At 43.2% G+C, this 26,548-nt stretch overlaps 1 protein-coding gene across 10 annotated transcripts in view; it reads right to left on the minus strand.

Moving 5' to 3' along the window:
* The window catches only part of GARNL3 (GTPase activating Rap/RanGAP domain like 3), a 162,648-nt gene that overhangs the window by 100,995 nt on the left and 35,105 nt on the right, over positions 1-26,548 (minus strand). For all 10 annotated transcript variants that reach the window (XM_081587143.1, XM_081587139.1, XM_081587137.1 and 7 more), the window contains exon 3: positions 18,322-18,391. In XM_081587143.1, the coding sequence (XP_081443269.1) occupies positions 18,322-18,391 (70 nt within the window). The remainder of the gene's footprint in view (positions 1-18,321; positions 18,392-26,548) is intronic.

Consider the following 26,548-nt stretch of genomic DNA (forward strand, 5'->3'; position numbering starts at 1 on the left):
TGGGATGTGTTCAATCATGTTATAACAACATGTATTTTAATAACAGCATGGTAATGATTAATATAAAAGGCCCTGATTACTGCTAGTATGATTAAAACACTCCAATGCTACATTTAAACTCTTAGAAAGTCTGTTTAAATGTTTGTTGCTCTTCCAACATTATTGAGAACCTATTTCCCCAGGCCTGTACTAACTGCTGGATTTATAAAGACAAATGCAACATGATCTGTGCCCTAGAGGAGCACACAGCCTAGTGGGAGAGACAGACACACACAAGTAAACAGATAAATCACACACAACCTGGCTAAATGCCACAGTACAGAAGAAAGTACAGGGCACAGGGGGAGGTCAGATGCTGTAGACATAACACTGCCTGGGGGAGCTGAAGGTCTCATTGCTATCATGCAATTTATTTGTTTATTTTTAAAATATTTACTTATTTATTTGCTAGGCTGTGACAGGTTTTAGTTGTGGCACTCGGGATCTTTTCAGTTTCAGCATGCAAACTCCTAGTTGTGGCATGTGGGATCTAGTTCCCTGATCAGGGATAGAACTGGGCCCCCTGCATTGGGAGCACAGTCTTAACCACTGGAAGTCCCACTATAACGCAGTTTATGCTAGAAGATGTATAGGACCTTTGAGAAATGATTTCTAACATAAGCAGATTTTAAAAACTACAAATACTGGTCAAACAGACCATTTGCATATGCAAATAAGACATGTACACACAGACACACACACAGAGACACACACACACACACACCCCTGACTTAGAAATGCTCAGAAGGGAAGAAAGAGATTCAAAATGTTTGCATCAAAAACAGGTGGGGAGATAACGCCTGAACATGGGTGGAAGAAGCCATCCCCTGACTGGATCCCTTCTCCTGGTGACTCTCGGTCACTTCCACTGCCTGCAGGGGATGTTCTCTTCCTCCCACTCTCCCCCTCGTCCGATTCTACCCGTGCAAAGGGGCAGGGAAAAGACTTGGGAGGTGGGGTGGCTGGAGTGCTGAGCACCGGGGTGCATGTCAGAGTACCCAAATCAGTTAGAAGAGTCTCCAACTAGGATGATAAACGTTGGCTGAAGAACCAGCAGGGTCCTGGATCTGGGCTCAGACTTACCATCTACATCTCTGGCAACCATCCTCAGCAAACTCCACGTCCATCACAGTGATCTATCTGATGTCTTGAGCTCACACCCTTCTGCTTTCTCAAATCTAATGACCTCACTTGACTTCATGACTTTGTCATCCATTCCCAAGACCCCAAACCTGTTCTCACCCACACTAGTAGAGTGTTGTCATCATAATACCTGACATAGAACCCACACTCTGGCTCTTTTTGGCATACGTGCTAGCTGGGGATCTGTGGTTAATCACGTCAACACTTCATTTACAAACCCCTGAATCAAATCCCAGCTCTCAATCACCACCTACGAAGTAAACTCTCACTCTCCCCTTCTGTGTTCAAAGAAACAAGTTTCCATGTGGCTAGGACTACAACAAGCTCATGCTCCTTGACCATGGCTAGATCCTCACTACCACTCTCCAGTTGTTTTATCCATTCCTTTTTACTTCCCATTATATCTCCCATCTTGGCCCTGACTTATCAATCACCAAGTCATCACTCCAGAAACACATTTTCTTCTAAGCAGTGACTTTTCCACTTGTTCTATTGAGAAATCTGAGTTAAGTCAGGAATGAGTATTCTCCTCTAGCCTTTCATCTCGAAGTATATCCATCCATCTTGGCTTCTTCATTAAAATAATATCTGACTAGCAGTCTCTGATACTCAAATTCCCAGTAAAATATTTGGGAAGATTCAGCACAAAAGAGGACAATTCATGAATCTGAGACTGATTTTCCACCTATGGCCAGAATATCAGGACATTTTCTACCTATTCTATGGCCAATGGAGAAGAACTGGAAAACCTATTTGGTCACTGACTTTGTTGGCTGAAACAGAACAAATCTGTGGTTATCACAGAAAGCTGGATGGCAATTTATTTTTCTCTTTCCCATCTCCTTTGGGCTAAGAAACCTGGGTCCATATAAACAGTAACAATAAAACACTGGGAGTCATCTTTTTACTACATGAGCATTGCATTTTAAGGTAGCCCTAGCCACTCCAGCACCTCTTTTTCCTCTCCAAGAAAACATTGGGTAAGATGGGGGCAGGGAGAGAGACAAAGTCTATGTTAGAAATACAGCCTTAGGACTTCCCTGGTGGTCCAGTGGATAAGAATCTGCACTCCAAATGCAGGGGGCCAAGTTCCATCCCTGGTCAGGGAACTAGAGCCCGCATGCCACAACTAAAGATCCCGTGTGCTGCAGCTGAAGATCGAAGCTCTCGAGGACTACAACTAAGTGAAAATGAAAGTGAAGTCGCTCAGTTGTGTCCGACTCTTTGAGACCCCATGGACTGTAGCCAGGCTCCTCCATCCATGGGGTTTTCCAGGCAACAATACTGGAGTGGGTTGCCATTTCCTTCTCCAGGAGATCTTCCCGACCCAGAGACTGAACCCGGGTTTCCTGCATTGTAGGCAGACGCTTTACCGTCTGAGCCACCAGGGAAGTCAGGGACACAGTGCAACCAAACAGATATTTTAAAAAAGATAGAAAACGCAGTCTTCTTAAGTGAAGGGCCATAGGCAGGGAGAGAGACAGGAAGGGTCCTGGTAGCAGAGCACCCAGGGGGACACAGTTTTGTCAATATGCCAAGCAAGTGATCACACCAAAGTGTGGTTGGGTATGGGGGGATTCCATCTTCGTAATCTCCACCCAATTCTTTACACAGATGGTGTCTTCTCAAGTTTATATAAAGAGCTAGGCAAACATTACTTTAATACTCCTCTTCCAACCAGACTGCTACCCATAGCCCTCTAAGTCCTGGCTATATGTATAAATTCTAGAGCCACCGGTTCAGAGCAGCAAAAAGCCAAGCATGGAGGCCATCCTATCCCTTTCCAGCAGAGTTTTACTAGAGAAACACCAACCAGACCCTGGATATTGATCAAGGAGCTTTACATAACCACTTGCCATCCAGATGTTTGGTTCAGTGAAGCTGCAGTACCCAAAAGGACAATGAGAGCTTAGGGTCAGTTGTACATTTTGTCTGATGAAAATAAAAGGTTTGCATAGCTCTTTGTATTTGTTCGAAGATTCTGTATTATAAAAAGGAAAAAAAAAATCACAAACATGGAAGTTATTTAAAATAATGCTACACATGATCCTGAAAACTGAAAAAAGAAGCACATCATTTTTTTACTATGAAACCAAAATAAAAGATTTAAAAAGCAGCTGATGTCCTCAATAAGACAGAGGACAATTTTCACAATAAGTGGGTAAAGCTTGTGGAAGTGGGCAAGATAAATGAGGAACAAAAAATGCAAATGTAGGATTAAAAAATGTAGGATTAAAATTAAAAATCCTCATTGGAGGATTTTATATGTTTTACCATATAAAACAGAGACAGTAATATGTTTATCATTTGAGATGCCTTCCCAGAATGAAGAGGAACAAAATATAAAATAATGAGAAAGAAAAGACAGTGACAGAGGACAGAAAAAAAGACCTTCCTTACTATTTCAAGAGGGAAAATGAGCAATAATCAAAGATACATCTGAAGAAAATATTCATCCATGACATAAGACCTGGGTCTAAGAATCATAAAGATGCAACGTTTTAGGCGAAATTGCTGAGAAGAGAAAGACATAGAGAAACTATGGGAAACATTTTAAAAATAAAAGAAGAAAGTTTGAGAAAGATCAAGATAGGAAAAGTTACCAAGAAAGAAAATAAACTAAACTGTCACAGGCTTCTTTCTGAACACTAAAAGGCAGAAAGTAACTGTTCTGGCTTGAATGGTGTACCCTGTGCTCCTACCCCAAACACCTCTGCATCCACCGGGAATCTCAGAATGTGCCCTTGTTTGCAAAGAGGGTCTTTGCAGATGTAATTAGATGAGTTAAGATGAGTTCACTGGCTCAGGGTGGGACTTAAGTCCAATGGCTGGTGTGTCTCTCTTTTTTTTTAATTAATTAATTTGGTTGCTCCAGGTCTTAGCTGTAGCATGTGAGATCTAGTTCCTTGACCAGAGACTGAACCCATACCCCCTGCATTGGGAGCTCAGAGTCTTAACCACTGGATCACCAGGGAAGTTCCAGCTGGTGTCTTTATAAGAGAAAAGAGGGCAATGCAGATACAGAAATGCAGGCTAGGAGGCCATGTGATGCAGAAGCAGAAACTAGAGTGATGCAGCTACAAGTCAAGGATGTCAGGGATTACTGGCAACCCCAGAAGCTGGAAGAGGCGAGGGACGATTTTTCCCTCAAACCTTCAGAGGGAGTGCAGCCCTGCCAACATCTTCACTTCAGACTTCTAGCCTCCAGAACTATGAGAGAATAAATTTCTGTTGTTTTAAGCCATTTATGTGCTTGTGCTAAGTCGCTTCAGTCATGTCTGACTAAGGATCTTTGATCTTTGTTGTGGCAAGGAAATTCTTAGTTGAAGCATGTAGGATCTAGTGCCCTGACCAGGGATCGAACCTGGGTCCTCTGCATTGGGAGTGGGAAGTCTTAACCACTGGACCCCAGGGAAGTCTTTTATTGTTCTTCTTTACTTAAAAACAAAGTAGTCTCTGGACTTCCCCGGAGATCAAATGATAAACCTGTAAGGAGTTAAGTCACTTTCACAATGGAAGATTGTGGGAAAAAAAAAAAAAGCACACTATTTGGCTCATTCCAGACATGCCAAATCAGAGCCTGAATCTTAAATAAATTCCTAAAGTGATTTTTATGCACAGTAAGGGGTAACATGTACTAGAGGGCTTCCCAGGTGGCACAGTGGTAAAGAATCTACCTGTCAGTGAAGCAGACACAAGAGACGTCGTCGAGGATTTGATCCCTGGGTCAGAAAGATCCCCTGGGGGAGAAAATGGCAACCCACTCTAGTATTCTTGCCTGGAGAATCCCATGGACAGAGGAGGCTGGTGGGCTACAGCCTATGGGGTCACAAAGAGTTGGAGACAACTGAGCATACACACATGATGACGACAACAAAGGGGCATTGGAGCACAGCTTATAACAACGGGGAGATCACAGAACTTGTAAATAAATACAACCTACTGTGCATAAGATGGGAGAGGGACAAGCTCAACAACTTACAAGTTGTGTGACTTTGGACAAGTTAATTAAACTCTTTGAACTTTAGTAACCTCATCTGTAAAATGGGGGTAACAAAAGTATCTATAAAACTATCAGGTAGTTGTTAAATTTATATGAGTATGTATGAAAAGTGAAAGTGTTAGTTGCTCAGTTGTGTCCGACTCTTTGTGAACCTGTGACTGTAGCCTGCCAGGCTCCTCTGTCCATGGAATTCTCCAGGCAAGAATACTGAAGTGGGTAGCCATTTCCTTCTCTAGGGGATCCTCCCGACCCAGGGATCCAACCCAGGTCTCTTGCATTGTAGGCGGATTCTTTACCATCTGAGCCACCAGGGAAGTCCCATGAATACATAATACATATTTCCATGCATACACACATACGAATCTGTGTCTATCTCTCTCTCCTCAAAAGACTGTCTGGCATTTTATATGCACATCCATGTGAATAAGAGAAACTTAGCCAGGAAATCTACGGAGAATATAAAACCAACAGAATTTGATAAGAGACTGGATGTGGGCTTTGGGTGATTTCCTCGTTTCTGAAATTAGCAACGGTTAAGAAGTTAAAGCCATTCTCTAGCGGTGTGGGAGGGTAAAGAGGGATGACTGAGTTCAGTGGTGGGCATTAGAAGGTTCAGTTGCCCATGGGGACGTTCTGTGGGCGTATGAGCAGATGGCCTTGGATGCTGTGGATAGAGACCCGGGAAGAATACACGGATCTGTGAGTCACCAGCCTGAAGACAGTACCTGAAGCCATGAGGGTAGGAAAGATCACGAGAAAGAGCAGACCAGGTGAGAAGGGTATCTTGAGACAGAACCCTGAGAAGTATCCAAATGTGAGGACCAGACGGGAAAGAAGGGCCCCTTAAAAGGAGCAGAGGAGGGATAGTAGAGAGGCAGGAGGAAAAACACGAAAAAGCAGCGGCACAGACACTGGGGGAGGGGAATGTGTTAAGAGGGCGCATGCGCAGAGCGGCCCGTGAGCTAAAGCCTAAATGCGTCACCTAGACTTGGTAGCAGGGAGGTCTTTAGTGACCTTGGCAAGCGCAGGCTTAGTGGGAACAAGAAAGGAGAGCATTCAAAGGCGAATTCAGAAGGGAATTTGTGGAACTATCGCAGATATCGAAAAGAGAATTTAGAGTGGCTGAAATGTATTCCTAAAGTAATGATAAAGTCTTCACATCTATTTAGCAAACAGCTTGAGATTATATTTTAAAACACTGCAACATAGAGATAACCGCAAAAGACCAATTAAAAGACTGAGGCCAAAAAACATTTAATCCTTTTCTTATACATAAAAGAGCCCAAAGTAACGGCTTTAATTAAATATGTAAAATACTTCAATATAAAAAATTAGAATATTAGTTGTGGCATGAAAGTGGTGGCCCTTTTTGGTTAGTTGGTCACAGAGGTGACACCGGGTTTGGGCATGATTTTCCCTAAATTCACCCAGTGGGGGGAATGGGGGAGCAAATTTTAGACCCCACAGATCATCTTCCTTTCTACCAAGAGGGTGAAGCTGCCACCTGGGGATGGAGGTATACCCCAAGGAAACAGGACTTGCCCTGAGACAGAAGAAAGCTGAAGACAAAGGTCTCAGCTTGGGGCTGCTGAGAGAGACCTGAATGAAGCCTCAGATACTCTGGGTCCCGCCCCTGGGGAAATCTGTCCCAAGTTGTCTGCCAGGAGGCAGCTAATAAGTTAAAAGCATTAGACTTAGTTCTGAGGGTCTAACAAAGAGCTATAAATGTTCAGAGCCCATATGGTGAAAGGTTGGCAAAAAAGTAAGATTCCTTTTCAAGGTAACACCTCTAAAAGAAGTAAAAGGGCGGCTTTCAAATTCTTGGGTGCGTGTTCATGGCTGCCAAGGACTTCATTAAAAAAATTTTATTTGGCTGCACTGGGTCATAGTTGCAGCATGCAGGATCTAGTTCCTTGACTAGGGATTGAATCCGGGCCCCCCGCACTGGAAGCTTGGAGTCTTAACAGCTGGACCACCAGAGGAATCCCAAGTACTACATCTTTGATCATGTATGCAAGCATGCTAAGTCGCTTCAGTCATGTCCGACTCGTGGTGACTCTATTGACTGTAGCATGCTAGGCTCCTCTGTCCATGGGATTCTCCAGGCAAGAATACTGGAGTGGGTTGCCATTCCCTTCTTCAGTCTTTGATCACAGACCTGCCTAAATAAATAAGTAAATACTGGTTCTTAAAAATACCTTCCAGAAAAGAAAATACTTTGTATTCATAAAAACAGTATTTGTTGTTCAGTCAGTCAGTCGTGTCCGATTCTTTGCGACCCATGGCCTGTAGAACTTCAGGCTTCCCTGTCCATCACTATTTCCCAGAGTTTGCTCAAACTCATGTCCATTGAGTTGGTGATGTCACATTTTTGCTCAAGCTTAAAACTTATTTTTGCTATAACTGATGATATATACAAGAACTCCCTGGTGGCTCAGATGGTAAAGCGTCTGCCTACAATGTGGGAGACCGAGGTTCAATCCCTGGGTTGGGAAGATCTCCTGGAGAAGGAAATGGCAACCCACTCCAGTATTCTCGCCTGGAAAATCCCATGGATGGTGGAACCTGGTAGGCTACAGTCCATGGGGTCACAAAGAGTCGGACATGACTGAGCAAATACTGCCAAGCCATGTTGTACTAAAAGTTGAGGTGGGCACATGACAGGACCTGGTGTAAGGCAGAGGTCACTTTGGCACAAGGGAGATGTGAGAGGCAATGGATATTATCAAGCAGGCACCAAGAAAGACTGGGTGTCTGAGACATACATGAGAATTTTCCTCCATAGTATACAAGAGATCACAGGTAGAAAACTTGATTTGCTGTGAAGAATTAACCAATAAAGAGTATGCCAACAGTTTGTATCTCTGGTTCCACAAAATATAAACTGTTGTATTAAACACTGAGTAAAATTTGAAGGTATTTATTTGTGTTTAAATATTTATTTATTTGGCTGTTCCGGGTCTTAGTTGTGGCATGTGGGGTCTAGTTCCCTGACCAGGGATCAAACCCAGACCCCCTGCATTGGGAGCAAAGAGTCTCAGCCACTGGACCACCAAGGGAGTCCTGAAAGTATTTTTATAGTGCACCAGGGACCTATATCCCACCAGCTGAAGACCACTAGAGTCACAGAACAAAGACCCCAGGGTTCCAGCTGAAGGTGTAGGAGCCAGAGATTGTGAGCTGAGCTGACGGTGCAGTGGCAGGAGGGAGTGTCACCCCAAGGAGGACGTAGGGGCACACAGGAATGGGAGACTTGTGTGGCCACTAGGAACCTGGCATGAGCTGCCCAAGCCTGCGGAGGGAGGGAGTGGAGCGTTTGCAGTTCTAGTTTTGAAACTAGAGAGCACACTGGTGCCAAATATCCCCGGAGTGGCTGTTTCCAGGGTTGATTTTGCCTGGAAAAACTTGGAGGACTTGTCTGATATTCTTATTACTGTATGTGTTTAGCTAGTTGATTTGGAAGACTCTTGGACCCCAATTAACACAGGGCTCAGTGCTCAAGGCAGTCACAAAATAGCTGGGCAGGGGATGCTAATTCTTCCCAGGTGTAGTTGATCCTAGGAAAATAGGTCATAGAAGCCCTGATCAAAAAGTAGGGGAGGGAGGAGACAAGGGTCAAACCATTCTGTGAACTAGGTTACCCTCAATGGGGGGCAGAGGATGTGCTGTTAAGAACTAGAAGCTGAACACAGAAAATATTTTTTTATGCTCTATCTTACTTTTTAGAAAAGATTTAAAGCATCTTACTGAGATATATCTCACTCAAAGGAGAAAATTAGATACAAAACAAATTTAGAACAAGGGAAAATTAGGTGTGGGTAAATAAACTGAAAACAAGAGAATAAGATTAGGTTGCCTGTTATAGAGTCCTTTAAGGCTGTTCAAGGCAAGCCATAAATAGGGTCCTGAGCGACCTAGAGGCCAGAGCAAAGAGGAAAAAGCCCACTAGAGGATTTCCACTGCATATAAGGTTAACAACAAAGCTGCTTTTTGGTCCTGGGAAAACTTTTTTCACAGGCCCTCTTAAAGGAGACACTGTGTGACAGACTGAGAAATCCTCAAGGGCTTCTTTGCAAGAGACACACCATCCAGAGTCATATGGCTCTTTTCTGATCTGCCCATCAGTTCAAGCTAAAGGAATAACACAAGGGCACAGATCAAGAAAAACTCTTGCTTTTCTAAGAGGGGCCAAGAAAAGTGGTCCTTCTAAAGTGCGGGCCAAGTGTTTGTAGCTACCTTATGGTTGGACCTAAACCAGGAATTAAATTTAAACCATTTATCACATGGACATTTCTTAGGTAATTTTTTTTGGACATTCTTCTTAAAATCAAACTTTTGTTAAGATTTGGACCTAAGAGAATTTGAAATTATATATTTCAGCTAAGACTTAAAGCAGAGCTACTCTATGCTGTTGATTAAGGACAGAGATGGGTTTCCCAGGTGGCGCTAGTGATAAAGAACCTACCTGCCAATGCAGGAGACGTAAGAGACATGAGTTCGATCCCTGGGTTGGGAAGATCCCCTAGAGGAAGGCATGGCAACCTACTCCAGTATTCTCGACTGGAGAATCCCATGGACAGAGGAGCCTGGGGGGCTACAGTTCATAGGGTCGTACAGAGTTGGACACGACTGAAGTGACTTAGCACGCATGCATCTGAGGGCAGAGATGTTTGCTTGAACAATCAACCCAATTTCCTTAGAAAACAGCGTAGGCTCATAGGCTGAGAGATTAAGCACAGGGGCTCTTAGAGTCAGACAGATCTGGGCTTAAGTGTTACCTCTATCTACTAGCTGTAGAGGCACCTGACCTGCCTCTTGAGAAACCTGTATGCAGGTCAGGAAGCAACAGTTAGAACTGGACATGGAACAACAGACTGGTTCCAAATGGGAAAAGGAGTATGTCAAGGCTGTATATTGTCACCCTGCTTATTCAACTTATATGCAGAGTATATCATGAGAAACGCTGGGCTGGAGGAAGCACAAGCTGGAATCAAGATTGCTGGGAGAAATATCAATAACCTCAGATATGCAGATGACACCACCCTTATGGCAGAAAGTGAAGAACTAAAGAGCCTCTTGATGAAAGTGAAAGAAGAGAGTGAAAAAGTTGGCTTAAATCTCAACATTCAGAAAACTAAGATCATGGCATCCGGTCCCATCACTTCATGGCAAATAGATGGGCAAACAGTGGAAACATTGGCTGACTTTATTTTTCTGGGCTCCAAAATCACTGCAGATGGTGATTGCAGCAATGAAATTAAAAGACGCTTACTCCTTGGAAGTAAAGTTATGACCAACCTAGATAGCATATTAAAAAGCAGAGATATTACTTTGCCAACAAAGGTCCGTCTAGTCAAGGCTATGGTTTTTCCAGTGGTCATGTATGGATGTGAGAGTTGGACTATAAAGAAAGCTGAGCGCCGAAGAATTGATGCTTTTGAACTGTGGTGTTGGAGAAGACTCTGAGAGTCCCTAGGACTGCAAGGAGATCCAACCAGTCCATCCTAAAGGAGATCAGTCCTGAGTGTTCATTGGAACGACTAATGTTGAAGCTGAAACTCCAATATTTTGGCCACCTGATGCAAAGAGCTGACTCATCTGAAAAGACCCTGATGCTGGGAAAGATTGAGGGCAGGAGGAGAAGAGGACGACAGAGGATGAGATGGTTGGATGGCATCATCGACTCGATGGACATGGGTTTGGGTGGACTCAGGGAGTTGGTGATGGACAGGGAGGCCTGGCGTGCTGTGGTTCATGGAGTTGCAAGGAGTCGGACACAACTGAGCGACTGAACTGAACTACTAGCTGTGGGATCTCTCTGAGATCATCTGATAAATGGGAATCCATTCGATGTCCACCAACATTTTCTGAGCATCCACAGTGTGGTGAAATAAAAAACTGCTGATGGTTGTTTGGGAGAATTAAATAGGTAAATGCATCTAAAGTATTCAGCTCATTGACTGGTACATAGTAAACATTCAATAAACAGCAAAACTAGTAAACATAATAAAAGATTTCTAGTTCCATTCTAACACATAAACATGACTAAGGTCTCAAAGTTCTGCATTGCTAAAAATGGTTGCAATAATTTTAGCCTGGAAAATGTTCAATGTAAGCATTACCAATCATCCACAAAGACATTGAAATATCAAAAACAGTGCCATAGTTTCTAACCATGTTAACTCACTGATGCACGCATATGTGGCAAAGTTGCTTCAGACTCTTTGCAACCCCATGAACTGTAGCCCACCAGGCTCCTTTGTCCATGGGATTCTTGAGGCAAGAATACTGGAGTGGGTTGCCATGCCCTCCTCCAGGTGATCTTCCCGACCAAGGGATTAAACCTGAGTCTCTTATGTCTCCTACACTGGCAGGCAGGTTCTTTACACTAGCACCACCTGGGAAGCCCCAACTCATTGATAATTCCAAGATAAATGTTATGTCTTACGGTACCTACATGAATCAAACTGCTATCAAAGCCTTAGATATAAGCCAGCTAAATAATAGAGAACAACTGCCAAAATTATGATTCTAGTTGTAGAAGACAGAAGTCGTGATGTTTTGATGTTCCTAGGGGAGATATTCTGGTACCTTCACTCATTTCTCAATTCAGTGATGCTACATAGAATATAATTCTCCCATAAAATGCCTCTGAAAACAAAATGCCTACTCAACCCTGAATAGAGAACAAAACTGTGCTGTATTAGGGATGCTGGGCAGGCAGCTAAATCACTCATTAGCCAAGAATCATCTAAAGCACAACAGTCCCACAGGCATAATTCAAGTTCGTGCCTGAGCAAAAATACAAATGACTATATATCAGACTTCAAAAGTTGTCACACAGTCAAAACCTCAGATATTAAAATCTGCAGATGCCAATCAAGTTCATGACAAACCTTTCTTCTGGCTGTACTCAGTATAGCCAGGTATCCTTTGAGGCCACTCTGAGTTCAAAACGACAAAACCATGCTATCCTCATGGAGAGACATTTATACATTTCTTTCTGATATACCAGGGGAGCAGGCAGCTGGTCCAAATGCAGGCTTGACTCAAAATTTGAGTACAAGTTTAAAAAGGAATAGACAATATGCATGCGTGCTAAATTGCCTCAATCATGTCTGACTCTTTGTGACCCCATGGACTGTAACCCACCAGGCTCCTCTGACCATGGGATTCTACAGGCAAGAATGCTGGAGTGGGTTGTCATTCCCTCCTCCAAGGGATCTTCCTGACCCAGGGATCAAACCCCAGTCTCTTACGTCTCCTGCATTGGCAGGCTGGTTCTTTACCACTAGCGCCACCTGGGAAACCCAATGGACAGTATACCCTCCTGTTTTATCCTGGATTTGAAATTACCTGCAGATCATGGCTTCCCTAGAATTACCCAGATGTGGGCTTATGTGAGGATCAGCAGCTGGGTTGGGAAAGGAGAGGCCCATATGCTGCCCATACCATTCATCATTCGTAACACATCAGTTTCTTACCCATTGAGTCAAAGGCCAAGAAAAGATCAATAAAAGCTACAAACAATCTTATGCTTTTCCTGACAGATTTCGATATGAAGCAATGAAGAATGGTTGATGGGGTAATAGCTGTGCCTTGCTTAGAATGCTGCCACGAGAGACCAGACTTTCAATTCATCAAGAAGAAAAACGGCAAACGTTTCAGATGGAATGCACTGCAAGCTGATGAGTCTAACTATATTGGGGAGGGGGGAAATCATATAAGCTTGTTTTTCCTTCTCTTTCTTTATTTTTGATGAGTTAGGCTATTCTCTAATTCCAACCAAACTGAACCATTCATTCATTCAATTAATTTTTACTAAGTAACTAAAGCTAAGCACTGTGGTTGGTATGAGGGACACAGTGGTAAATCAAGAGCCTTGATTCCTGTTTTTAGAGGGTTTATAATTCATATCATTGTTTATGGAATTTAAAAAAGTGCCAAGGATAACAGCCCACCAGCAGATGATGACATTTTAACCAGGTGCTTTTAGATGGAACTTTTAAATCATCTACTTTATGAGGAAATATTATAGACATATTGGAGGCTTCCGTCTCAGCTCATGCTCTTTGAAACTGACTCTTCCCCATATCCTTTCCAAAGAGAATCTGCCCACAAATTTTGCTGAGTGGGTATAGGAGGCCACATTTATACCACATGACACCCCCCCTCAACGACCCTACCTTGAAGTCAACTGTTTGAATCAGGGATAGATAACTGAACCTGCGGGACCAATCCATAACATTCTTTTTGAATTTGAAATTAGGGTCCAAGAATGAATAGACTACAATGGGCACAGGGACTGCAAGACTAGGGGTGGGGGGGGACTAGAAATCAAAAAAAAAAACTGAATGAGAATTTAGTACATGCCAGGACCTAGAAATCTCAAGAAAGACACAGTCTCCACCCTCCCCTCTAGTGGATGAGAGGATAGTTAGTAAACAAATATTGATTATGATAAACACAATTAAGAAAATAAAGAGAATCTCCATAATGAGGAGGATGACTTCAGCAAGGGTGATCAGGGAGGCCTCCCTGAGAAGATGGCATTTAAGAGATCAGCAGTGAGCAATGCTGGGAAAGCCCATTCCAGGAAGAGGGAAGAGCACATGCAAAGGACAGGTAGGAACTCAAATTGTTCTAGAGAGGAAAATCAGGCCACTAAAGCACGGTGAGTGAGGAGCTCGTGGGAAGGTGGGAGAGGAAGGCAGAACAGGGACTATGAAGGATCTCTTTGGGCTTTGTAAAGGGTCTAGTCTTGCACTGCAATGGGCCACAGAAGAGATTTATGAAAGAAAAGATACTATGTTGTCAACATTTTAAAACATCACTTGAGCATGTACCTGTACACCAATGTTCACAGTAACATTATTCACAAGAGCTAAAAGGTGGAACCAACCCAAGACTTCATCAATAGGGGAATGGAAAAACAAAATGTGGTATATACACATGATGGAATATTATTCAGCCAGAAAAAGGAATGGAATTCTGATATATGTGACAACATGGATAAACCCTGAAAATATTGAAATAAATCAGACAAAAAAGGGCAAAAGGTGTATAATTCCACATAGAATAGGCAAATTCATTGAGACAGAAGATAAAACAGAGGTTGCAAGGGAGCAAGGGGGGTGGGGAGTCATTGTTTAGTGGGTACAGTGTCTATCTGGAATGATGAGAAATGTTCTGAAAGTAGATAGTGGTGATGGTTGCATAACCCGGCAAATATACATAATGGGCCTGAATTTTACACTTAAAAATGGTAAATTTTATTTTGTGAATATTTCACCATGATAAAAAGAAGTATTAAAAAAAAAACCAAACACTGCTGCTGGGAGAAAATGGACTGGAGAGAGGCGACTGTGCTGTCGCGGAAGCTGGCGTGCAGAGAGGAGACTGGTACTGACACGCAGAGCAAAGTGAAGCTGAGAAACCACAGGGGCCGAGAGAAACGAGAAGAGCTGCCTGATGGCTTCCCAGTCACATGCGGCCCAGCTGTGCTTCCTGCAGTGCATTCCGGCGAGATTCTCCCACACCCTCTCTGTGAATTACGTTATACTGCAGCTGGACTGAGTGGATCTCCATCCCTTACAAGGAAACCATTCCTGATTCAGGCAGGGAACACAGCTAAGATGCAGCCTGGAGACTCAAAGTTTGAGGCCGCAGGATTCTAAAGCCAGACTACCTCCAGTTCCAGGAGGGCAGCGCAGTTGGCTTTTTCCTCCCCCTTCAGTGTCGGGCACCGTGCCTGCCTCATGGTGGGAGCCTTCGACCCACAGCTGTCGAATTAGGGCTGAGAAACTCACCCATGAGTCTGTAGAGTAGGTGTCTGAGTGCCACGGTCTCTCACCGAATGTATACCTAATTGAAAGCTAGGGAACCAAGCCCCTGCATCCCCCTCATTGCTGATTTGAATGGTCAGTTGCACTCTTCACAAGGACTTCTACCTAATTCACTGAACATCGGAAGAAGTTTATGCTAAAATTTCGATTTTATAGAATCCCAAGGACCCCTGTATAAACATCCAAGATTGACTGGGTTCCCAACAATATTCATCAAATCAAGTGTAAGAAAAATTGAACTGGCTTTCTCACGAGCATAGGACACATAATATGGTTTTTAATTTGATAATACTCTGTGTTCATAGATGGGAGAAAATATCTCCTTCCTTAAAACACTGGAGTCAGAATCTCAAGAGATCCTCACACGGCAAAACTGGAACTTGCTCACTGCATCATTCCCAACCCTTGCAACCTCTGTTGTTGTTCAGTCACTCAGTCATATCCGACTCTTTGCGACCCTATGGACTGCAGCACCCCAGGCCTCCCTGTCCCTCAACCATCTCCTGAAGTTTTGCAACGTCTAGCACATGTCATTTCCAATTGGGAAAACTAGAAATGACCTGATTTTACAAAAGGAGGAAAACTGTTCCACAGATCATTGTTGATCACCTTACTGGTCTATCTATCACACAGGGATTAAAATGGTAACTACACAACAAGAAGATACTTATAAAACACAGTTAAATGAAAAGGGAGGCATGTGAAAGTAAATATATAATTTGATTACAACCATGTAGAAATGGCACTTATAGCTATACAAGTTGGAAGGTATCAAAAGCAGGTGAAAATACTTGCTGCAAGGTGGTGAAATTATACATAGAATTTTAAAATGTATTTAAAATTTACTTGAAAATATTTAAAAAGTCAGTTATAAACACACACACACACACACACGCGCACACACACACACACACACACACACACACACACACACACACACACACACACACACACACACACACACACACACACACACACACACACACACACACACACACACACACACACACACACACACACACACACACACACACACACACACACACACACACACACACACACACACACACACACACACACACACACACACACACACACACAAACTGACCTGGTCAATGAACTGCCTCATCAAGCTGGGGATAACTTATGACCAGTTGGGGATTCTGTAAAGCAGGGTTTTTCCAAGGGTGGTTCTGGCAACAGGGGCATCAACATTACCAGGGAACTTGTTAGAAATGCAAACTCTGAGTTAACCCCGACTTACTGAATTTGAAACTCTGGGGATGGGGTCCAGAAATTTGTTTTAATAAGTTCACCAGGTGATTCTGATGCCTGTTCAAGCTTGAAAGCACTTCTCTCATGTATGTCCCCAGTCTGATATTCTGTGATTTCCACAAGTCTATAAAGGGTCCATCCTACACACCTACGTTGTCTCCCCCAAACACCACTCTCACTATTTATAAGAGCTCCATACTACTTTTTAGATCAGGTTCAAACTCCACCTGAGAGTCAACATCTTACTTGTGCTATCAAATTTCATCTTTCCCACTACGGTTAGTTAACAGGGACTGTGCTTCTGTGCATCATCTCATACAGTCCTCCTGACAACCCTATAAAATAGATAATACTAATAAACCCCATTTCATAGATGAGAAAACTGAGGCCAGTCATGCAACTAGTAAATGCTGGAACAAGAATGACTTCTAAGCACAAACTCTTAGGCACCACTGAGGTTCAGCAATGTTTATGGAGATAATAAGTAAGGGAACTGGTATATGAAGCCAGGCCTGTCTGATTTCAAAGCCTACCTGCTGTGTAACCACTGAGCTCTTTAGCCCTATACTCTCTGCCGGGCAGGACCATGTGCTCATTGCCCTTCAAATCATCGTTGCCAAGAATCATGCTGTTTGCAAATATCCTCTGCCTATATTCCTTGTCGCCAACTCACATCCCACAGCCTCCAGAAGGCCTTCCAGGCTGTTTCCCCGAGATGCCTAGACAGAAGGGGTGGCTCCCTCCTTCTCCCAACCCCCACCAGGCCCTGTCTGTGCGCTTCTCACAATATTTACCAATTCTGAATTAGTTATGCCCATGCTTCTTCAGTAGAGGTGGTGGTCTGAGTTGGCATGGTATCACCAGTGACTGACATAGAACACACACTAACCAAGTCAACCAGGGTGTCTTTTATGTGACTAAACTCATTCTTTAGATATATTATGTATCTTATCTGCCCAGCAGGAGGACAGTAGGAGCCTTAAAAACAAGGACCAAACCTTTTACTTAATGCATATTTCCAAGAATATACCGGGGCCAGGTACACAGTCAAACCCGTTATATTACAAGTAGAATTCAAGTAGAATGCTACTTGTATATGATTCCGGTACATAATTTTTTCTACTTTTTAAACCCTGAAATTAATGCAGCTTATATTAATCCTTTACAAATGGATCCCATCAACTCAGTTTTTGTAAATAGACAGAAATAATAAATTTAATGTTTTTAACATCAAATATTAATGTTAATATTCTCTTGGTTAAATATTAACCAAGAGAATTTTATGAGCACATTTCCCCCAAAATTCGTTCAAATTTCCATGCAACTGGGGGAAAAACCCACAATTCTGTCTTTTAAAAAATTGAGGCTATGATAAAAAAAAAATTGAGGCTGTGATATATCTTCACTATGCCTCTTTTAAAATGAAAGCATACCCTTTTTAAAAAATAACACAAACCCCAATCTCTCTCATTAAGAAAAATATGAATATTTTCAATCCAGATATCCATTACCTATCACAGTCATTTATCTAGTCCAACACATATACTTGTAACAGGGGGGAAAAAAAGAGCTCATAGATATTCTAACTCCTATCACATACCCAGAGAGCAAGGGTACAGAAAAATTGGAATATGTATTACAATAATATTTAAACCTCAAAAACTAGATTTAGAAAGTTTTAGGAACAAGATAACATAAAAGCTAAATTCTACCTTTCCTAATACATAATCATTTTATTTAATTACATAACACCATGAACAGAGAAAAATACCAAGCCACAACATATTTTTAACATACTGAAAGACACAGATTAAAAGTACGTAACAGTAAAAACACAACAGATAAAGATGATCAAATTATTATTACAGCCTTTCAATAGTCATTCATTCCCATCCAGTCCTTATACTGTACCCACATGGTCTAACAGTAAATATACAACAAAAGATCTGAAGAGCTTGGCGATCCTCTCTAAATCGAAATCAATGTACTACCACTGAACAGACAGTGTAAACTTACCAGCTCCACAGATCCATAATGTTTCCTACTGAAATCCCCACGTCTACAGCCTAGGTCTTCCGAGACAGAGCTGGAACAAAAATGCTTCATCAGTATTATACATAGCGATCTGGCCACAAACCTTCTGCAAAAATCCACTACCATTTGCAAAAAGGGCTGCTATGGAACAGGCTTGCCCAGCTCCTCACTGCAGGGGAGCCTCCTTGCAACAGACACAGTCCTCAGCAGCCATTGCAGAGACCGGCTTTCATGGAGCCCTCAGTAAGAAGAAAAACACCCGAGTCATCCTTGGAGGTATAGGCAATGATTGAATTAAATATTTAGTCATTTGGAATCGATTGACATTTCCCAGGCTACTGGTGGTTTATAATTTCATTTCTGTATAACCAGAGGGGAGAGAAACCCTGCAGTAAACTTGAGGCAAGGGACAAAGCTTGCAATTATCTTTCGTTTAAAGAGAGCCTCTTTGTCCCAAATATTCTGCATAAAAATAACCAGCATTATGGGATGCTATCTAGGAGACATAAACTTTAAATACGAGGAAAAAAAAAACTTCAAAATCCTGGTAGGCCCCACCCCCCTCCCCTTTAATTTATGACAACATCACAATATGGAAAAAGACTAGGACTAACAGAAGAATCTCAAAATCTAACTTCCAAGTATATTTAGCTTTTTTTATGTGGCAGTAGCTAATACTTTCCTACCCCCTCCCCTTAAGAAATGCTTAAATCAGATAAGAAAAATCACATGCGTCGTTGAGGAAAAGCAATTAAAACAAGGGCAAAATTGTTACTGCATTTGCATCTTGAATGCACAGTTACACACTCAAAAGACACATATCTTATTGAATAGTTGGTACAGAGAGGGCCCTGAGCAGTACTCATGAAACCATCAGAGATCCACAAATACAAACAGTTTTAATAAGTTCTATTCTAATATGTCATGCAAATAACTCTAATAAAACAGAAAATAAAATTCCCCAGGAATGACACATTTAATATATCCCAAATATTTGGGAGTTAGCATGCAAAGAAAGGTGCATTTAGTACCTTTTCATCCTTCCTTAAAAGGTAGGCTACATTTTCTAAATTACAGCCCTTCTGGCATGTTCAGAAAGAGACTGACTCTGATGCTTCACGGCCACAGAACTGACTTTCTGCCAGGACACTGTTTGATAGGCTCCAAGAAGGACAGCATGAGAGAAATGAGATTAGAGAGTCTAATGGTATTCCGCTTCCTCCATTTCACGGGGATGGCTGAGTTCATCGTATAGGAGAGATTTAACCTTTTGTAGTCCTTACTGCCTTAGAAGAAACCATGCAACAAATTAAGGAAGGCAGCTTGGAAGGGTGTCTTAGATACTTACCCAGGCTACCTTCCTGCTGCTAGTGACATGACTTTCTACCAAAAAATCTCTGAAAGAAATGTAAAAGCTTCCCTCCATGGCCTGCTCCAGGGTTAGCTATGTCCTCTATGCCCATTTTCTTAGCCCTTTTTGAAAACCCTCCTGGAGAATATTGCTGTTGCCTTACATAACAGTTTCAAGATCCTTCTCCAGCGGCCCTGAATTACCGAGAGCAAGTGGGTTCCTGTGAGGGGTGCATCCATGCTCTTGGACAGGGGTCGGACACACAGCTGATACTCAATGGTGGCTGACTGAGAGCTGTCTGCCTGGACCTCAGCCAACATCTTCAGTTAAGTTGGGCCCACGACTCAGTCATCAACAGAAGCAGTAGCAGCGGTTTCTAACTCAAATGGCCAAAAACATGAAAAGAGCAAGGATGTGGGGATCTGGGCTCCTCCCTGTGCCACCCTTAGCACCACAGAGGGGGTTCCGAGACAGTGCCAGCTCCCTAACTTTGCCAATGCCAACAGCCAGAAACAAACACAAAACAGGGTGATGACCCTACATCTGGAGCAACCGCCTCCTTAGAAGCCTCAGAAAGGGCAGACGATGTCCTAGGAAAACAATCGAGAGAGATAAACAGAATATCTGCTCTGGGCTGCCCTTTTCCCCTTCTAATTACATTTCATCCAGTACACCGCAGAGATGGTACTTGCTGATGGCAGGGCCAGGCACAATTGTAAGGGAGGCATTTCTAGGGCTGCAGGAGGCACTCAAATCAGCCGTAGTAGAAAACCCACCCTCCTCCCCAACTCCCTGGCCCCTTGGCATCAAGCACAAGGGTTGTGTTTAGGGGGAACACCCAGAGCTCTAAGAGGAGCTTGGTTCTCCTCCAGGTCTCCAGAGTCTGGCCCACTGCTGGGCACAGAATGGACACGCAGTAAACGTTTATTGTTTTAGTGAAGATATTCGCACATCTTTCGGATCTCACTAGCTGCTGCCTGTTGTGCCCCTAGTGATCACTGAGGCAGACTGCCTATTAGACCTTCTCCCGGATAAGCCCCTGGATGTCTCTCCATCAGTCCAGACAGTCCTGACCCAAGAGGCAGACATGGCCACATGCACACCAAAACCTCCTTCCTTTCCTCTGGGGCTTGTCACTGGACTACATCTCCTAGCCCCTCTTTCAGGGAGTGTGACCATGTGACCGATTTCTGGCCAAGAGAATACAGACACAAGTGATGTGCCTGTGGGCTCCCATGGAAGCCTGCCTTCCTTCCCCATGGCCAGCAAGAGAGGACCACAAGGACCCATAGTAAGGCAGAGGTTCGAGACCTGGAAAAAAGCCAGGTCTCTGAATGACCAAGTGGAAGGTCATGCCTCCAAGAACATCTGTATTAGAATGTGATGTGAGCAAGAAATAAACATTTAGTTGTGTTCATCAAGCACAGTTTGGGGTTTACCTGGTAAAGCCTCTGTGCTACCTGGACTAGTACACAAGTCGGTATCTTGCACTGGGGTGCTACCATGGCAACAACCTAAAATATGTGGTACAGGTTTCACAGGCAGGCAGCAGCCCAGGAGGAAATGGTCTCAGAGCTTAGAGAAATGGAGATCTTGGTTATATAGCAGCAAACTAGGTGATAAAACTTGCACCTACAGTAACTGAGGAGGTAGATCTGTGCCTTCTGAGCCTGCAGCCCTAAGGAATGTGGCTGGACAGGTCAGAGTGAGGCCGTGAGCTGGCTCCTACTGACTGACCTTAGCAAGGCTTTTTACAAGGAAGAGATGAGCCCAGGTTAGAACTGGATGGATTTCAAGCAAAGATAGAAGGGACTAGAGAGAGCTTGAGACCAAGGACCTCACAACCTTGAGAAATTGCTGTTTCAGGACCCCATGCAATGAGAATTCTGGCCAGTAAAATGTGGGTAGAAATGTGGGGCACCTCTTCCAGACCAGGCCCATACAGATTTCCCATGAATAATCCTGTGTCTCTTTCCTCATCCACTGGCTCTGAGGATGGCTATGAGAACCAAGAAGGGTGAAGCTACACTATGAAGGAGCCCAGTTCCCTAAATGAAGAACACAGAAGAACCCAAGTAGGCACACCCTCACTGGGCTGTGAGATGAGAGGACAGAACTTGTATTGCTTTAATTCACAAAGATTCAAGGTTTATCTGTTACAACAGGTGATTTTATCTTCATGGATATAGCTCTCCACAGGTAACAGAAAGTACTGTAAGAATAAGTCCCACAGAATGTAAACTGATAGAGTCATTATGGAAAACAGTATGGAGATTCCTTAAAAAACTAGGAATAAATCTACCATATGACCCAGAAATCCCACTAATGGACATATATCCTGAGAAAGCTACAATACTAAAAGACACATTTACCCCAGTGTTCACTGTAGCACTATTTACAATAGCCAGGACATGGAAGCAACCTAGATGTCCATCTACAAATGAATGGATAAAGAAGGTATGGTACATATATACAATGGAATATTACTCAGCCATGAAAAAGAATGAATTTGAGTCAGTTCTAGCGAAGTGGATGAACCTAGAACATGTTATACAGAGTGAAGTAAGTCAGAAAGAGAAAAATAAATATGTATAATAATACATATATATGGAATCTAGAAAAATGGTACTGATGAACCTTTTTGCAGGGAAGATATGGAGGTACAGAGATGCAGATGTAGAGAATGGACTTGTGGACACAGTGGGGGAAGGAGAAAGTGGGACGAATGGAGAAAGTAGCATTAACATATATACACTATCCTGTGTAAAATAGATAGCTGGTAAGAAGTTGCAATATAATGCAGGGAGCCCAGCCTGGCACTCTGTGATGACCTAGAGGAGTGGGATGGGGGAGAGGAGGGAGGCTTAAGAGAGAGGGGATATATGTATAATTATGGCTGATTCGCACTGTCATATGGCAGAAACCAACACAACATTGTAAGGCAATTTTCCTCCAATTAAAACATTAAAAAAGAAGTCCCACAAAAAAGGGGTCATCAGAGGGCTGGTGGGCCAGGACGACTATTGAGGTCAGCACACTGTGGCCCCTCCCTGCCTGTTTTTGAACTCTAAGCTTTATTGGGATGCAGTCACACCCTCTGGTGACAGGCTGTCTGTAGTTGTTTCCATGTTTCAATGGCAGAGCTGAGAACTTGCAGCAGAGACCTGCAGGGCCTGCAAAGCCCAAACTATTCATGCTCTGGCCCTTCCCAGAAAGTTTGCCCAACCCCTGCCCACAGATGAACGAATCCCTTTTGCTGGTGTCAGCTCTACCCATAAACTGTGATTAGGATGCCAGTGAAAATAGCAGTGTTTATTAGAGTCCATCAGAATCCCTGGGGGAGCTTTCTAGAAATGCAGATTCCCTGGCCCTTTTCCCAGAGGCTGTGATTCAGCCTGACTGCGATTTTAATAAGCTGTGGTGGGAACTCTGATGCAGGTGGTTCACAGACAGTGTTTTGAAAAATACTGCTCTTCCAGATGACTCTGGAATCCCTGGGAAACCTGTTAGCCATTCTGTGGCACTTTTATAAGGAAGGACAAGGCCTTGATCAAGTTTTCCCTGAATGGGAGGTGTCACATAGTGCCTCAGGGAAAGGGCCTCAGTCACAGACATGGGTTCTTAACCCCCCTGGGCATTAGTTCCCATGTGTATAAAATGTGGCTGATCATATCACTTATTTAACAGGGTTATACAGAATAAACTAAAAAGAGCAGATAAAAGTTTATTCTAGGCATAATATCTATTACATGAAAACTACTCAATAAATGTTAGCTATTATTATTGCTCTTTTTATTAGTATGAATTCTTCTCTTGTTGCTAGAGAGTCCTGGAGAGGGGCTGCAGCATATATGATTACTATAAATAACTTTTAAAGAACTTAAAACCAGATGCCTGTGTTTTTCACCTGTGGTGGGACAGAAGATCTGGGGCCAAGCAGCCCCCTAGGGCAGGGCTGAGGGCAGCATCGCAGCTCAGCAGACCGTCCCCTCCCTGAAAGTGTTGGCCTAGCAGCACAGCCTCATCTAGAAAATACTCAGGCCCGAGAGCAGGTCACCAGAACAGGCAGGTGCAAAAGAGAACCAGCGGGTTCAAGTTCCTCACAGGCAAGGTGGTCTGGCTCTAAATAGAAATTCTGTTTTAGCAAATTAACGTGTGAGGATGCTGGATCACACTTTGCAAGCATGAACAGAGCTAAGGACCGTCATGTCACATCTCTGAAGAAGGCCTGGGATGAGAGCAAAGATTTCCAGCCCCACACAGAGGCTAGAGAAACAACGATTATGTAAGTCAGGATCCCGGAAAGCAGGACAATCCCCTGCGAAGAGTAGATGTTATGGAAACTGAAAAAGAGGGGGAAAAAAAGGAAGCTGAAACTTAACGATACAGTTCCTTACTCAAGTGGTCCAGAGGTTAGTGACTGACCCAAACGACTGGCCAGACCCCACTAATCCAGACCTCAGTCATCTCCAGCCCTGCTGGCAGGGTTAAAGCCAACAGAAGAACGAGATTCCTCCTGGATCAGCTGAAAGAAATAGTGAAAAGCAACAGGCTTACCAACAGCAGAGCTCAATGTCAGGAGTGCCAGGGCACCACCTCCACCCCCTTGATAAACAGATAGTAATAGACAGATGGAAGGGATCCCCCTATTTGAGGGACAGAGGAGCTGAAAAATGTGCCAGCTGACAGACTGAGGATGGGAGGGAGCACAGGGCCTCCTAACAACAGGTACTAGAATAGCTTATTGCACATAAGGGAGCAGTTGTCTCTCCTTCTGGAGATAATGACACAAAAAAGAAGAGCTGCAATTAACTTCTAATGATGAAATGGAAGAATCTTGTCCTCTTTTGAAAAGATTTCAGACACCAGAAGTAGGAAGTAAGCAAGAGGAATTCTGGAGTGTTAGGGTCTCAGAAAAATCTAAGCCCCTGGATTCTTGCTCCAGACAGCATCCTGTCCCCCCACTGAGCTTCTGGGTTCCCAGTATCATGTGCTCCTGATCTTAAGTTTAACATCCATTAGTGAATTCCACCAATCATAAAGTGGTCAGACATGCCTGGATCCGAATGCCAGCTCCATGGCACAACAGCTCTCTGGCCCCTGGCAAGTTATTTATCCTCTCTGAGCCTGTTTCCTCATCTGTAACATGGGCTTAAAATAATCTGTTTCTGTGGGAGGATTAAAAGATATCATAAAGCGCTTAGCACATCTGACACATAAATAAAAGCTGGCTATTCTAACTGTCAGGGACCTTACCTACCTTGGTCATGACCTGCTAGTTCAGAGCAGGCTGCTCCATGAATACTTGTTGCATTAATGAGTTATGAATTAATGATAAACTCTTAGGGCTTCCCTGGTGGCTCAGATGGTAAAGAATCTGCCTGCAACATGGGAAACCTGGGTTTGATCCCTGGGTTGGGACGATCCCTTGGAGAAGGGAATGGCTACCCACTCCAGTATTCTGGCCTGGCGAATTCCATGGACAGAAGAGCCTGGCAGGCAACAATCCACAGGATCACAAAGACTTGGACTGAGTGACTTTCACTTCACTTCTGCTGGCCTTTGCTCTTGCTGAATGCAGGTGGGTTCCTGCCCTTTCTCCTTTCCCTCTTCCACCATCCATCTGCCATTGGATATTTTGACATTTCTTTGGGTATATTTGATGCTACTTCCACCATTATTCAGCCATCTTTCTCACTTTAATCTTCATTTCTGTAATATTCTGAAATGCATTCCTCCTATATTATTTATGTGCCCACTAAGTTTCTGGACATAGACAGGTGTCACCAGAACTTACTGGATTCTCTGCTATTACTAAAGCCTTGTGGTAATTCACTGCAAGTTTCCTTTCAATAATGACCTCTACCAGTGCCCTTGGAGTTCTAACTAAAAAACAGCAACCACACCAAACACTGGCGAAGACACGCAGCAACCAGACCACTCATAAACTCTGGGTGGGAATGTGCAAGGTAAGCCAAGCCTCTCTGGAAACCAGTTAGCAGTTTCTTATAAGATTAAACATGCAGTTACCATATGACCCAGCACTTGCACTCTTGGGCATTTATCCCAAAGAAATGAAAATATATATTCAAAAATACCTATACACAAATGTTCACAGCCGTTTTATTCATGATAGCCCCAAACTGGAAAAAAGCCTAGAAATCCTTGGAAGGGCAAATGGATAAAGAACGTGTGCATGCACACATTGGAATATCCCTCAGCCCAGAAAAGGAACACAATACTGACAGATGCAGCAGCTTGGACGATGTCCAGGGAGTCATGCGGAGTGGAAAGGGCCAACACTAAAAGGTTACATACTGTTGTGATTCCATTATACAACATTCTTGAGGTGACATTCTTGAAAATTATAGAGGAGGGAGGTGGGCTATAAAAAGGTAGCATAAGGAATTCTGTGGTGATGGAGCCATTCTGTGTCATCTGTGATGATAAATAAATGAACCTACACATAATACGATTGTATGTGACACCAGGGAAATCTAAGGCCAGATTGTATCAGTGACAATTTTCTGGTTGTGACTGATCCTGCACTAACATTATTATGCCAGATGTTACCACTGGGGGAAACTAGGGAAAGGATATCTGGAATTTCTCTGTGTTTTTCTGATAACCACATTATAAGAATCTATGATGCTCTCAAAATAAAAACATTAAGTTTAAAAACACCTGTATCTGAGTTGAAATTCTTTCACTCATCCCATAAACAGTTCCTGAGCACCTATGATGTACCAGGTACTGGGCCAGGTGCTAAACCTAAGATGTGTGGTCCCCACAGTCATAGCACTTACGGTTCACTGGAAAAATATAAAGGACATTGGACTTCACAGGAACAAAGTGTGC

Source organism: Giraffa tippelskirchi, chromosome 4 (genome assembly GCF_054371585.1).
Source record: "Giraffa tippelskirchi isolate mGirTip1 chromosome 4, T2T-mGirTip1v1.2.pri, whole genome shotgun sequence".
NCBI lineage: Eukaryota > Metazoa > Chordata > Mammalia > Artiodactyla > Giraffidae > Giraffa > Giraffa tippelskirchi.